The 15,887-nt window shown below is 41.2% G+C and overlaps 1 protein-coding gene across 1 annotated transcript; it reads right to left on the bottom strand.

Annotated features, from left to right (window-relative positions):
* Window positions 1-2,366: 2,366 nt before the first annotated feature.
* Window positions 2,367-8,077, bottom strand: LOC103717758 (uncharacterized). The gene is made up of 2 exons (XM_008806251.5): window positions 7,843-8,077; window positions 2,367-5,151 (listed from the first exon to the last, which is right to left on the bottom strand). Exon 2 carries the CDS (start codon window positions 4,748-4,750, stop codon window positions 2,771-2,773), a length of 1,980 nt encoding a protein of 659 aa, XP_008804473.3. The 5' UTR covers window positions 4,751-5,151; window positions 7,843-8,077; the 3' UTR covers window positions 2,367-2,770.
* Between the last annotated feature and the right edge of the window lie 7,810 nt (window positions 8,078-15,887).

Here is a 15,887-nt window from a genome sequence, read left to right as displayed (position 1 = left end):
TCAACATACATTTATATCCTAATATCCCTAGTGTCTACCCACCTACACTCATCTTATATCATATTCCTTATTTTAGAATTTATTCACTTATGCTCTGATACATAATAATTGCCATGCCTCCGACCCAATATCGTAAGTTGGAGGTCACGACAACTGCCACATACTCATAGAAAACCCTATCCATAAGTTTGCAAAGTATCTCAACATGATACCATAAACAAGCAACAAAATAAATTTAAATAATTAATGCTCCAATTTTAATTTAAATAATTAGAATTAAATTTTAATGTCTCAGAGAACCCATAGTATTTAAAAGATTTTATATCAAACTCTAGTCAAATTTTGATCTAAATTAAAGATGTCAAATTTGGCCTTTAGTTGCTCTTCCAATCATAATCCCATATCATCTTAGTTCTCAAAATCTAAAAAAAAAATAGTAAGATATGGAATAATGAGCCAAACAGTCCACTAAGCAATGAACACTTTAACTATATTAATCAGATAATAATATAAATAATTATTTATAGAAAATAAGCCTATGAAATTCATTAATTCAAAACCAAATTTAGATATACAACATTATCAAAACATTATACATGCCAAATTCAATCTTTCTTGAAATCAAATTTCGTTCATGAATCCAAATTCTTTCAAATCATCAAGCTCATCTCGACAGCCAAAAACTATGACCACATCAAAGTGTCACCGCATAGCTCCTAATGGCAGGGTATCGAAGTGCCAACGCATAACCTTCACTGGCAGGGTATCGAAATATCAACTTATAACCTTCACTGGCAGGGTATTGAAATATTAATGTACAACCCCCACTAGCAGAGTATCAAAATGCCAACGTACAACCGCAATTGGCAATGTATCGAAATGCCAACGTACAACCCCCACTAGCAAGTTATCGAAATGCTAACATACAACCCCTACTAGTAGGGTATCAAAATATAGACTAGCTGCAAATCCAAATCCATTTCGAACCAAAACTCATTTTTCAAAGGCATCTTTAGCATTTTAAATCATAAAATTCAACATATTTCAAGAGAAGAAGAAGAAAGAACCAAAGGTGGTCTAGCAATGGTGATTGGTAAAACCTATTAGTGGTGAAGTGAAATGAGATGTGGGGGCCTTTAAATAACCGATGGAGGCTAGGTTTACTAGCACCCGTAGGCAATCGAGATAGAGGAGCCCATCTTCTAAGTCAAAGAAGATTCTATCTTTTTTTTCCATCTCCTACTCCAAGTCAAAAAAAGGCTCTATCATTTATTTTTTTTTTATCTCTTACTCCAAGTCGAACAGGACTCTTATCTCTTTTTTTTTCTATCTCCTACTCCAACTTACATCTAGGCTAATCAAGTGAATCAGGCTTCCTTATTAACTAGGATGGGTGTTACAGAATGCTACACAAGGATATGCAGCTTGAGTGAAGGCCAAATGGGTGGGGCAGGATGTTCAAAGATTGGGCAGGGAAACGGGTTTGTTTGTTCGCTGCAATGCGCTTAGGTTAGCTTCCCAAGTTGGCCAAACAAAAATAGGAAAGTTCACCAATTGACACTTCCGTGAATTCATAGCAGAAGAAGAAAAAAGAAAAAAGAAGAAAAAAACTCACCCATTCGTAGTGCTGAGTTCCCGCCATGTTCTAACATCCTTCTAAATGTCGTTCTTATTAAAGCATGTCTTCAAAGGTATTATCCTCAGCCTAGATGGCCCTTACCAGTAACCCATCAACCAAGGTTGAGTAAGCTTCTCTGTCATGAAACTGCTAAAGTAAAGAGCAATGCTATTCAAATATCTCCTTTCTCATTTATTTAAATAGTCTCAACCTCCAATAGGGGTGGTAATTTAATTTATTCACCCATCAGATATCTGACCTGACCAGACCCAACCCAAATAGGGTGGGTTTTACACGACTTGCAACAAATCCATGATAGGTATGAGTAATAGTAAAACCTGCGAAAATTTAATCTGAATATATATAGCTCTTCACAAATTTTCTTCTCGAGACAAAAAACAAAAAAATGATTTGTATAAAAAATATAGCTTTATCTGCCCAAGCCATCCAATCCACTTCGCTTAACTCTTGCCCCACCCGGCCGCAAAGAAAGTATGGGGCAAGTATATAAGTAATGGCCTACCCAATCTATTCCCTACTGTTAAAATATAGCTTTATAGTGGTGGTGATGCTTGGATACACTCAACCATGATAATCAGAACTCTGCAGCAAAGTCGCTCAACTTCAAAACATTCTGCAGAGAGAGTGCAACTATTACCGCTGTAAGAAATCACAATTTTCATAAAATTCCTAACAATTTCTTTGATGAAATCCCTCTATCAAACACATGGAAGCGCACATACTGTAGTGGGATGAAATCAATAAGCTTACCAAGATATAACATAACTAGTTTTAATCTTCAGCCCATAGTAAACAAACATTCAAATGGGAATCCTCAAACATTCCAGAGGAATAGAATCATTAGTTGAATCACACAGCACCCTTGCTAACAAGACCTGAAGTCTGAAAGCTTAGAGGATTGAAAGCTTTCAGAACTCATTACATCACCATCACCTATGTTCAAACACAATTCCAAGCCATGAAGTAGTTCGACATAGTGAAGCTAACAACAACCAAACCAGACTAGAATTTATAGAGCTCGAAACGACAAATGCAGCACCTATAATATAGACATCTGATTCTAATCAACCCCCTTTTATCCCTCCCAATAGGACAATTGAGTTATTTAGAACATTATTCATCTGGCCAAGCTCACACCCTTCCACCAAAAGCATTATTGAGATTTCTCCCAAGCAAAGACATCAAACCACCACCATGCACTCTTCCCTCAGGGATCACAAATCCAAAGCTCTTCTCCTGGCTCCCTGCTCCATCTCTGTCCACATCAGTAAGCCCAGATGATGGTGAGGAGGATTTCATGGAGAGTGGAACCAGCACCTGAGGTGGTATGAGATGCATCCTCCTCATGCTCTCTTGCGACTCGGCACAGTCTGATATGGTGCTCATGACTGAAGATGGGTGCTCGTTGTCGATGCTGCTTCTCACAGTTGTTGAAGTGGAGACTATCCCATGGAAGAGACCGGGACCAATCATGCTCCCACTATTCCCAGCCTCACGCTCCTGCTGTGAGAGCATCAAGCTCCCATGGGCTGCACAGAGACCGCTCTTCCCCCTTGCAAACTTCTCGCACCCCTGGTCCCAGGTGCAGCGTTTTCCCCCACCATGGGCCTTACAGAAATCGGTGCTCCCCTGGGCACTCTTCCCACATCCCAAAAACTTGCACCGTTTCCCCCCTCCATGCTTCACACAGCAATCAGTGCGGCCACGGGCACTCTTTGTGCATCCTGGCACAGCACATCGCTTCCCTCCTCCATGGGCCACACAGAAATCAGTGCCGCCATGGACACTCTTTGGGCAGACACCACCTCCCTCGAAGCGGCACCGCTTGCCCCCGCCATGGCCCTTGCATAATGGAGTGCTCCCCTCTGCCCCTTTGGTACACCCTTCAAAGATGCACCTCTTACCCCCACCATGGGCCTTGCAGAACATGGTGCTCCCCTGCGCACCCTTACAGCAGCCTGGGAAGTGGCATCGGCGACCCCCTCCATGGGAGATGCACAACCCTGCCTGGCCCTCAGCACTACGGGTGCAGCCCTCTACCGTGCACCTCTTTCCTCCACCATGCCTGATACACAGCCCGGATTTGCCGCGTGCTGCTTTGGTGCACCCTGGATTACCACACCGACGGCCCCCACCATGAGCAATGCAGAAGTCCGTCTTTCCCTCTGCACTCTTAGTGCATCCAAGCCGCTGGCACCGCCTCCCTCCACCATGGGCCTTGCAGTATGCTGTTCGACTCTCAGCTCCTTTGTTGCAGCCAGGTTTCTGGCACCTTTGTCCACCTCCATGACCTATGCAGAGTCCAGATGATCCTCTTGCACCTCTAGAACATCCATTGAATCTGCACTTCTTCGGATGATGGTGATGACTCGTCGTATCAGCAGCCACAACATCAGCAATCATGGGCTCAGAGATTGCACTCATGGAACCATCAGTTGTGGCAGAAGATTCAGGACTGAACTGAAGCTGATGATGAGAACTGTGATGTTTATGGGTACTTCCATCACTTCCCAGATCCAATAGTTCCGTGGTTTCTGGTGTGGTTTCCTTAGTATTAAGACTGCCCAACCTTGGAGCAAACAGTAGAGAAGGCATATATCCACCTGATTTCCTCTTGGCTGAAGTTGAACCCTCATCAACAATTGGAACGGGCAGGCTTCTTTTGGCAGGAGGGCCAGGGCTCACCTGAGGCGACAGAGTTTCATGATTGCTCTGGGCCAGGGCTGGGATAGTTTCTGAATTCCCACCTGAAAGTCCCAGCTTTAACATTGCAGCATCCGGTCCGGGAAAACACTGGCCAAATAAGCTCATAGATGGTTTGGCTTTGTTAATCCCAGATGGATAATAATCAGCAGAATAGCTATTTGGAGTTGGACCCAGTCCAAGGACCAGTCTACATCCATCATCCTGTGAAGAAAGATCAGAATTGCTCTGAGAATGGACTCTTCTACAGGTGTTGTTAATTCCATTCCCAAGGCAGTCAAGACGTAAAGTGGTATCGCCCAAGTTGTCATTCCTGCCACAAGTGGAGATGTGAGCTGTTTGCGTGACTGAAGTAATCATCAAAGGTTCCGTTCCATGTAAGAAGACCTCAGTCATGTTAAGATCCATTCTGTTTAATATAAAGCGTGCAGGAGAAATCAATTATGGTGGATTTAGGAAGAAGTTGGAGCAGAAGATGCCTGTCAATCTCCTAACAGTGCATTATTAAAACTTCACCACAGAATGAGAAACTAGTCAAGTGATATATATATGTAATGGAAATAGGTATCAAATCTTGATTCACAACAGCCTCCACCACTGACAAAGCCTGATGTGTCTGCCCGGTCCATGACTGTGACACTGAGTTGATCAGAGATGAACTTATGGTCAAGAGGCTACTGCATTCTCAGCACATTTGATAACATTTCACAGATAAAATCATATTGGAAGAACAGCTGACGTGAAGCAGAAAATTGAATTTCCAGGGAGCCGTTTACTTCTGGTTGAAAAATCTCTAAACTTCATTAATCCTGCAATTCCCAAATGCAAAATTAATCCAGAGGAATACCTTTTTTTTTCAAAGTAAAAGCAGCTTGTTGTATACTGCATATGTCATAAAAGCATATCAAAATAAGATTATTTCATTAAGTGACCAAAGACCAATGTGTTAAGTCAGTCTTAATAAGACAGAAAAAACACAGACATGTACAGACATTCTGTTTTTTTTAATATTTTTATACCCCCCTTTTTTTGATTTGTTAATCAAAAGCATGGGAGTGGCAAGACATGCAGGACTTTTTACCACATCTGGCTTAATCTTGAGAAGTGTAATTATATGAACAAACAGAAAATCGAGAGGTCAAATGCAATCAATGTGGCAAGCCCAACCATCAGCACATCCATACAAGAGTACAGATGCTTCATGATATACTGTAACATGCAGTACCCATCAACATAAAAATTTTAGAAAATAAAACTTCAACCCATATTACATGTCCCATTCTGAATAAGAATGTTTTCTGAAAATATGCACGATAAATAACTTAAAGCTATTGACACATTGTTGACAATGCATTACAAAAAATGAAATCCAAAAGTGAACATAGTATGTGTATGAAAATGAATAGCCACATAGGACCCACAAAAATAGTTACCAGACAAATTTTGCATGAAAAGATACAGTAATTGTACTATAAAACATTTTAAAGAATAGAAAAATGACACTCGCTTTGCCATGATACAAAATATCACAATCACCACCATCCTATCATCCAACAAAATCACTGATCAAGAATCCGAGAATCTTATTTATGCAAGAGTATAATATTAAAACATGATTTATTTTTTTTTAAAAAAAAAAGGATCCGCATATTGGTGGAAAGACAAAAGCTCCTTCTGTCAAAGTCAAACGCTATTCTGATCAGCCAAATTCTTAATAATAAATAAGGTGCCACCCAGCCTTCATCACTTTGCCCAGGAAATTTTCTTCTAAACACCATATTAATAAAAAGCTGATATGTTTAGCATGCAGAAGCATTAGATCATGCAACAAATGTGACACTATATTGATCACACAAAAAAATAATGGCAATCGCAAGTTTATCTGTCCTGGAGAATTTTCTAAAGTTGATATATGATATGGCTAATAGGCACCAGCATATGAAAGTGGTAAAACATGATTGAAGAATCCAACTGATGAGGATTATTATTGCATCATCATATTGTTCAACCTCAAAAGATTTTCCTGTCAAAATAGTATAAGAAGATTCTTGTGGGATAAAATATAGCCGAGGGATAACATATCACCAGGGGATAAAATATCCCCAAGATGAGTAACTCAAATAGATGTCTTCTTGAATGTGTCGAAGTATATTCTCTCTATCCATAATTCTATTATATTCCAGCAGGAAACAACATAGCAAAATAACTCATATGCCTCAAAGCTTGTCGCATGGAATTTAGATGGCAACAACACATGCACTATCTCACAAACTGTTCAACACTCGCGTATCTCCATGTCAGTGTTCAATGCAAATGTAAGCCTTGAAATTCAAAACAGGGCCATAAAAGAAAAATGCTTGAATTTAGGAAAGATGGAACTACTTGATGAATTAATTTATCTTAAAGATCACTAAACCAGCAGTAGACTACATCATAAGAAACTTGATGCATAAGAAAATTCCTCAGCTATGTTTAAGTGTTTCTGTATTGCTATTGAAGAAATAAACAAGTCATACCCAATATGCCCGAGTAGCTAACATCAAATTTCCGCTTATTGAACAGAACCAATGAACCTACTCAGACAATCTTCAGCAGATATCATATACCAATAGAAGATCATAAATTTATTGTGCACGGTACCAACCATGATCATATTTCAATTATTGAAGTCCCAGATCGCATGGGGGAAAATCAGTTAAACAACATCAAGTTCGTGCTATAGAAAACAAGAACAGATGTGCTCTTCAGAAAACCATTTTACGATGCGTTTCAGCAAAGATATCTATATTTTACAAATTTATAAAATTGATTTATCCAAAGATATTTTACAAAAGGAATCCAATTCCTCAACAGGACATCCCAAAGAAGGAACCCACAGATCTCCTTCCAAGAAATAGAACTCTATCAGATACCTGAGCTTAGCATCACATCTTGCAAGCTCAACGGGTTCGGCAACTCATATTTCTTTCGGAAGATAATTAATTTTGGGGAAAGCAATACTTAATGATACACAAAAAAAGCGAAACGACAGATTTTACCCCGAGCTCGAGCCCCGTAACCACAAACCCATAACTTTAAAAAGAAAAAAAATAACGGAGATAAAACTCACAAATCACCACAAACTCTGGTACTAATAAAGTTCAAGAACACTCAAAGAACTCCCAGAAAGAGGAGATCCAAACGAAACCAGCGCAAGATCCAATCTTTTTTATATCTCAATCACAAAGAAACAGCCAGAACTCAAAAAACGCACTGGTAGACACAAGAAATCACTCCAATCAAACCCTAAAACACCGGATCCCACCAACAAACAACAGAACTAACCCAAAAACACAGATTTAAAAAGAAAAAAAAATCGAAGAAGACTACCAGAAATGATTAAAACAAGCTCATCATAAACATCCCAACATTCAACAATCGAAAACGAGATCTAAGAAGAAACAACGAATATAAACATTTAATTCAAATCAGAGAGAGAAAAGGGTTGGGGAACAATATACCCGAACGCCTTCAAGAGATCGAAAGGGGAGCCGTGGAGGGATCTAAAATCCTCAAAGAGAGAAGAAATCGGAAGAGAGTTCTACGAGAGCGGAGGAATCCACGAGGACTGGTAGCGAGCTTTGGATCGAGGCGAGAAGTAATTTGGCCTCGCTCTGGTGCTATTATTGGGGGTTTGGGAGGCGACGAGTGGGGAGATGACGGTGGGGTGCTGAGCTGGCAAACGCCGTTAGCCGCGCCGGCTGAGACGCGATGCGCCGTTTTATGTTTAGCGGACGGAATCAGAGAAAAGGCTGGCGGCTCTGCAACGATGGGGCCCACCGAACGAGCGGTGGCTGGACGCTTGTTTGTTTCCAGTTCTTGGCGCCGAGCCGGTGGTTCGTCGCATACGCTTCCAGCCAGAGAGAGAGAGAGTAGTTTTCTGCCCACATTTACCATATATTTTTTCCCCTCGACGACAAGGCGAGAGTGGAGCCCACCTAAAATTTTATCAGCAGAAAGAGAACAAAAATTCTCGGTTGCTTGCACTGTAGCTGGCAGGCTTTATATTTTACCCTTTTTTTTAGCATCTATTTTAAAAACAAAATTTTAAAATTAAATCAGGATCGGATTCTTTCTCACTTACAGGGCCCATTAGTTCTATAATCTTAAAAAAAAAAAAAATTAAACATCTAGCAAAATAATCATCCGGTGTTTCAATACATACCTCCAAGTAAATCGATATATAGTTTTAAAAATATGGTGTTCACTAATACATGCTAATAGTAAGGTGACATACACTTAGTGAAGTAATTATTCAGTATTTCAATACAAACCTCCGAATAAATTGATACACAATATCTGGAATATAATATTGACCAATAAATACTATATAGTCAAATGATACACGTCTAGTAAAATAGTCATCTAAAATTTCGATATGCATTTATAGATAAATTAATACACAGTTTTCAAAACATGATATTCACCGGTATATAATTTATGATTAGGTGATACACACTTGTCGGCTTTTCGATATATACTTTAAGCTTCTTTGATATCCGGTAATGACCCAGTACACACTTCTAGATAAATTGATACGCAATTTTCGAAATATGGTGTTCGACAATCCATTGTACATACTTAGATGATGTACAGCTAGCAAAGTAGTCGTCCAGCATCCCATTATACACCTCCGGATAAATTGATATACAATTTTTAGAAAATGATGTTCACTAGTATATACTATATAGCCAGGAGATACACACCTTGCAAAATAGTTATTAAGCATTCCAATATACACCTCTACATAAAGTGTGCAAGTGACACTTTTTGATGTAATAACAATGGAGTGAGTGTAACTTGCAAGCAGACACCATTGATTAAATAGAGAAGTACAACATGACACTCATATAACCATTTTGTAAAAAAAATAAGAAGGAAGGAAAATGCTTTTACCCCTAAAATATCTTCTAAAAAAGTTCAAATCTTATGTGGCTCCACTTAAATATTCAACCACAAATATTTATAGTTACAGGGTCAAAAGCTAGTAGACCAATGTAATAAAGCTTAGTTTGATTGATATTCTTTTTCGAAGAAAAAGAATCTGATTCAATGTAATCGAATGATCCTTAATTAGGCTTCCCAAAAAATAAGACAGCAAGAAACAACATAATAAATATCCTATCCATATTTAATTGTCATCTATTGAATTTCAAAATAATCAATCTCGAGGACAAATGACATTAACTAGTAATAAAGCTGGCTCTCGGACAAGTGAAATATCATGGATATGCATGTATGTAGGTATGTATGTACTGAGCTAGGATCACCAACTCATGCGTGTGTGTGTGTGTGTGTGTGTGTGTGTGTGTGTACTGAGCTAGGGTCACCAAGATTTGCTTAGAGATATCAGCCAAGCATTCATAAGTAGTTATTGTTCCTTTTAGCTAAGTAAGCCACTCAGCCGGCAGCCTTTGTTTGCTTTTCCAATAATTATATTGAGACAAGACTTCTCTAATCTTTATAGAGAATTGAAGTGTTTAGCAAATATTTTGGTCCTCCAAGGAACTAGCTCAGCTGTACCGAGGATTTCGACGACGGAAAGACAAGTCACTGTCAATAAGATTACCTTCCATTGATGCATCCATGGAGATCAAGTTCTTTAGAGCTGGCTACATATAAAAATCTCAGACCACACGCTCCAAGGATCGCATAAAGAATTCCGGACCCACTCCACCTACCTTTTGAAACCTTGAGATCCACCAACAACTGAACGAAAGCTGCCTCCCCAATAGCTAATCTGGTTCGCACGTAAACGGTTTCCTGCCCCCCATGAATTGATTTTTCTTGGTGTTTAAGTCGCTGTGACCACCTTTTTGTGAGGCAGGGACCGTGATTGGATCATTGATGGAGATGGCCAGCAAGAGGGTGAGCAGCGGAAGACAAGGCTTGGGACCATTGGTTTCAAAGCATTTGCCTACTTCATGTTGTAGAAAGGGGTGGACCATACAAAAGAGTGGCATATACCCACCACCATGGAAACCTGAGGGTACCTTGGGGTAAGGGTCTTATGACTCCAGTCTCCAGTCTTGTTAGAAGGGAGAAGGTGAATTAAAAAAGAAGAAGAAGAAGCAATTAATATATAAAATTCAAGAAGACGAGATAATGATAACAGAGGAGATACAATAATGATTGGAGTTTGATGATCTGATGGCATGATTACAGTAATCACAGATGGCAAATTTGGCAAAAATGCATGCATATAGTCAATGAATGCCATGACTCCCACATACAAAATCATGTTCTAAGCATTAATTCACAATTAATCCAATTATATATAGTTGTCAAAGTATACAACATATAGAGCACTTATCTAGATCACACCACTTGCATGCGCGCGTTTTTCTTCTTTATTTCTTAGACTTAGGGGATCTAAGTCCTTCCGCCCCATCAAGGAAACGTTGGAGCTGGTCCCAGGCTTTACCTCGGAGAGAATGGTTCTTTCCTATAAAGAAGAAGAGTGGACCACTAAGCTAAGCTCAGTTTCAAAATTTGCATGCACAAGTTCCCAATCCACAAATATCCACATCTCAGAACATTCCATGCTCAAATCTATGCATTTTGCTCAAGATTTCATAGCTAGATTTCATAGGAAATTTAGATAATAATTCAAATCTCGGTTAGATGTCTCGCAAGATGTTGGGAAGATACCATCTCGATAGAATCGTCTCATCATTGTTCCAGCATCCCAAGTATCGGACAAAGCAGGGCATCGCGCTTTTTATTCAATAGAAAGATCAGGACTATACATTCCTACGAGATTTAGTCTAATTTTTTTTTTTTTAAATATAACAACTTCTCATCCTACTTTGATACAGATGCAGCAGAATCAAAAGTTATAATCTGGCATAATTGTAAAAAGCAAAACTTTTTAATATATCAAAAATATCTTATCGAAGTGGTAGTCTTGTACGTCTTTTGATACGCATGCTAACTCAGTTAGATCTGGTTTCCCACTCGTTGCTTTTGCTCGGCAACTGGTAATGCAGCTATTTTAGTGTCCAGCTTCGCTTGCCATTTCCTCGCTTTCACCAGCCAACCAACCAATAACGATTGCTTGCTTCGGGAGTTCGAACTCCACGTCCCGCTGGGATCCCCTCGGCTGGAGCCGAGCCGGCTGTGACCCAACCTAACGGCGTATGCCTGCGCCGTCTTCTGTTCCCTGCGTGCGCGCTATCTCACCCCATTCGCTGCGTCCGTACGCGTGGCGACCAATTATTGCCTGTGCTGCGCAGCGTGTCGGAAACCGGTTCGCAGCCTATCCGACGTGGCGACCCGGACCTCGAGGCGCGACTTAACCGCCGATTTAAAAGCGCCCGCGTTGTCTTCCGCGTTTCCGCGTCGCGCGTTCGGCAACGGCGGCCCGCAACACGACAAAGGAGGGCGGGACACTAGATTGTAGGTGAACGTGTCCATTTCCGATCGGCCCGCGTGGGTCTACCCTGACCGTTCGCCTGTGGAAGACGGGTGACGGCGTTCCTGCATGGGCGAGACGCCAGAATCGGAATTTGGACGGTTGATGTCACTTTGTTCATAGAAATAAGTATGCGGACTGGAGTCGTGGTTGTATCTTTCGCGCGAAAGAAGGATAGGCCTTCCTTCGCGCCCGTGGACCGTTGGATCACCCACCACTCCCTTCGAGATATGTGCATGCGGGTGAGGGACGGGTGCATAGCGCTTCCAGATCCGTGCATTGCCTGATCCAACGGTCACCGGGCGCGAAGGAAGACGTATCCTTCTTTCGCTACAACCACGATCCAGCGACCGTGCTGCGGGTCGTAGGCGTCAGAAAAGGAAGACCTGCAAAATGACTAAACTGCGCTTGTAAAGTTTAACAAGTGACGGCTGGGTGGTTCTATATACACCCCCCCTATTGCTCAGGACACCCCCAAAAATTAAAAAAAAATTAAATACTCTCTACACCCCCCCATTTGCTAAGGACACCCCTAAAAAATTAAAAATTCCTAAATTACCCCCCACCCTCCCCACCCCCTCACCTAAATTGCTCTCTACACCCCCCAAACCCCCCCACCCCGCTCTTCCCCTCCAAATCACCTCGCCAACGCCCAAAACCCCCCGTTCCCCCTTCTCCCTCTCGTCGCCGGCATTCTCCCGATCTCCGACCACCTCGCCGGCTTCTTCCGGAACCACCTCGCCGGCTTCTCCCGAAATTTTTTTTTTTCACGGTTCGTGCTCCGTTCGGCACTGGATCGCCGAACAAAAGACTTCTGTTCGGCTGAACAGTGCCGGACAGAAGCTTTCTGTTCGGCACTGTGCAGCCGAACAGATCTGTTCGGTTGAGGGTTGCCGAACAGATCTGTTCGGTTGAGGGTTGCCGAACAGAAGGCTTCTGTTCGGCACTGTTCAGCCGAACAGAAGCCTTTTGTTCGGCGATCCAGTGCCGAACGGAGCACGAACCGTGAAAAAAAAAAAAATTCGAAACAAGGTGGAACACGTACCTTTGCGGCCGATTCTTCGTCCCAAATCACTAGTTGCTTGTCCATGCTTCGAATGGGGCTTAAATCTCCTTCAAAGATCGCCTAAACGATGTAAATGGATCGAGGGGTTTGAGGGGGGTTTTTTTTTTTTTTCTTTTCAAAACGAAACGGAGGAGGAGGAGGAAGGGGGGTGTATGAGAAAATTTCAAGGGCAATATGGTAATTACACTAAAGATTAGTTTGGGTATTTTCTTTCTGATTTTTGGGGGGTGTCCTTAGCAATAGGGGGGGTGTATATAGAACCACCCGTGACGGCTGTGGCCCCTTTAATGATGACACTTGGTTTTGGCCATTATTACGGATCAGGTAAAGAAAGAGGTTTCAGTGGCGGAGAGCGCCCGGACGCAGGCGGCAGAGATTAGTCATATTTCCTCCTTAGAAGGACTTTTGATAGCTCGAAATATCTGGAGTTCCCATTCTACCTTGGCAGCTTCTCGTATGGTATTTTTCACCTGGAAGCCCCCACCCCCAAGCTTCCTCAAGATCAATTTTGATGGGTCGGTGCTGGATGGTGGCACAAAGGGTGGAGCGGGTTTCGTCATTAGGGACCCAAACTCCAGGGTTGTGGCGGCGGAAGGTTATCAGTTATTTGACTGCACGGTTCCTGAAGCGGAGCTGAGAGCTACCTGGGCGAGTCTTCGACATGCTCAGTGTGTGCTTTCAGCTAGTTCGGTCATTTTGGAGGGTGACTCGGCTACGGACATTAGTTGGATCCAGGGGATCAGAGGGTCGATGCTGTCGACTATCCCTTGATCCGTGATATCTGGATGATGATGAGGGACGAATGGGTGGTCCAGGCGAAGCATGTGTTTAAAGAAGCCAGCAGAGCTGCTGATTGGGAGGCTACGTATGTGGCTAACCATGCCAACAGTACCCTATGGGTAGGGGATGGGGAGCTGCCTCGCGAGCTCCGTGATATTTTGTTTTCCGATTTTATTAGGTGTATCCGTACACGTGTTGTATAGATCATCCGGTTTAGCGGGAAAAAAAAAAGAAAAAAAGAAAAGAAGAAGAAGCAGAAGAAGAGAGAGGTTTGACGCCGTCGGCAAGGATGACTTTTTCTATGTGAAGCTTATACACTCCTACGTTTATGGACGCAAATAAATTTTGACTTTTCAAAATTAAAAAAAAATCAAAAAATAATTTGAAAATCAAAAGGAGAAACTTATAATTTCAACTAATGTAAAATTTTAAATAATAATCAGAAATTACATAGTTTTTGGTGTTGATTTGTGAGCAAGGAACTTTATGCGTTTGCACCTATGCGCGCCCGTTATGCATGTGCGCGTGAGAGCACGTTTCCTTAAAGTTTTTTTGAACAAAATAGTTGAGGATTATAAGTTGTTAAAGATATATATGCGCCTAACAAAGATAAATAAAGTTTCTATGTAAATTAGACCTATTTAGATGCTGCACAACCCGTTTAGCCCGTCCGAGCCTAAAGTATTTTGGACGAATCTAAGCCTGAATTTTAAGCCTGACAAACCGGATAAGATCTAAAATTTAAGCATTCTTGCACATACGGATATATATATATATACACACACACACATACATACATACATACATACACAACCTATTACCACAGAGCTCGCCCGGTTGATTAAGGAAAAGAGGTGGTGGTGACTAGAGTAATCACGTCCATCACCTCCCAACACGAAGGAGGGGCTCTCCTCTCGTCTTGACACCTCAAGGATGCGAGTTCCCCATCAGCTTGATGGTCCAGATTATCGTCCTCTCATCCACCGAGTCTATCGCCTCCATCACTGTTGACTCTGATGTCGTGTCGCTCGATGGGCGCCATGATGCGCTCAAGATCGAGACGGAGATCAAGGAGGATCACTTCAGTTTCACAACCAGGTACATTTTAATGCCATATGGAAGTTATTAGCGCCACACAGGGTTAAAGTTTTTTGTTCGAAATTTCGATGGAATAAACTCCCATGTAAGCAAATGTTATATAGAAGAGGTATCATAAATGAGAATCATCTCAAGTGTGATAAGTTTCCCCTATGCAGTCAGTAAGATCAGTTCATATTTTACTGGAAGGATACTAATGCAGCTTATGATCTGAACTCCTCCAGTCCACATTCAAGGTACTGGTGCAGTCTTCATAATTAGGAGAATACCCAACAATCCACAGAAACTATTCAATGGCTGCCCCCACCCATGGGTGTTTTGAAGGTAAATTTTGATGGCTCACTGTCAAATGATCAAGCTTCTGCAGGATTTGTAATCAGAGATGCCAATGGCACACTTATGGATTGCTAGTAAAAAAGTTCTTACCTTCTCTGTTCCTTTTGCTGAACTCATAGCTGCTTGGGAAGGGATCAAAAATGCAATATCCCCGGTTTCAGACTTCACAATTGTGGGTAGAGGGTGATTCAGCTACACTGATAGCATGGATTAATTCAGGAGGGACACCTAAAGTCCAAGCTAATCCCTTTTTAAATTATAATTTTTCACTTACTTTTAAAGCCACACATATCCATTGAGAAAGGTAATAGGGCAGCAGATTGGGCAGCTTGGAAGGCAATTGAACATGAATTTGAAATGGATGGAAACCATCAAGCTCCTTTTGATCTTAGTTATATTTTGATGTCAGATGCTTATGGTGTAACTTATATAAGACATTAGTTATTTTCAGGCTACGCCTCCTACTTGTACCAAAATAAATAAATAAAGGAGACCTTGAATAAAAGATGGATACATACAAAATAAAATTAAAAAAAAAAAAAGGGCATGATGCTCGGCATAAGGGACAAGCAGCACAAACTGGGACCCCTGGTTGTTGCAGGTTAACATCATCCATCATCAATTAGAGCAATAGAGTTTTTTCTCTCTTTTTTTTTAAAGCATAGGTTGATGAGTAATTGTTATTATAATATAGCTAATATAGTTTATTCCTATCGTCTCACATTGTATGCAATATGAATATATAGTTGTAAGCTAAAATAATTTGTTTGAGATTCATAACGCTATAGAACATAAACTATGTACTACCGAAC

The sequence above is a fragment of the Phoenix dactylifera genome, chromosome 15 (genome assembly GCF_051530095.1).
Source record: "Phoenix dactylifera cultivar Ajwa chromosome 15, Ajwa_hap1_PhDact_Kaust_v1.1, whole genome shotgun sequence".
NCBI classification, from domain to species: Eukaryota; Viridiplantae; Streptophyta; class Magnoliopsida; order Arecales; family Arecaceae; genus Phoenix; species Phoenix dactylifera.
This window is presented reverse-complemented; position numbering and strand designations above follow the sequence as displayed.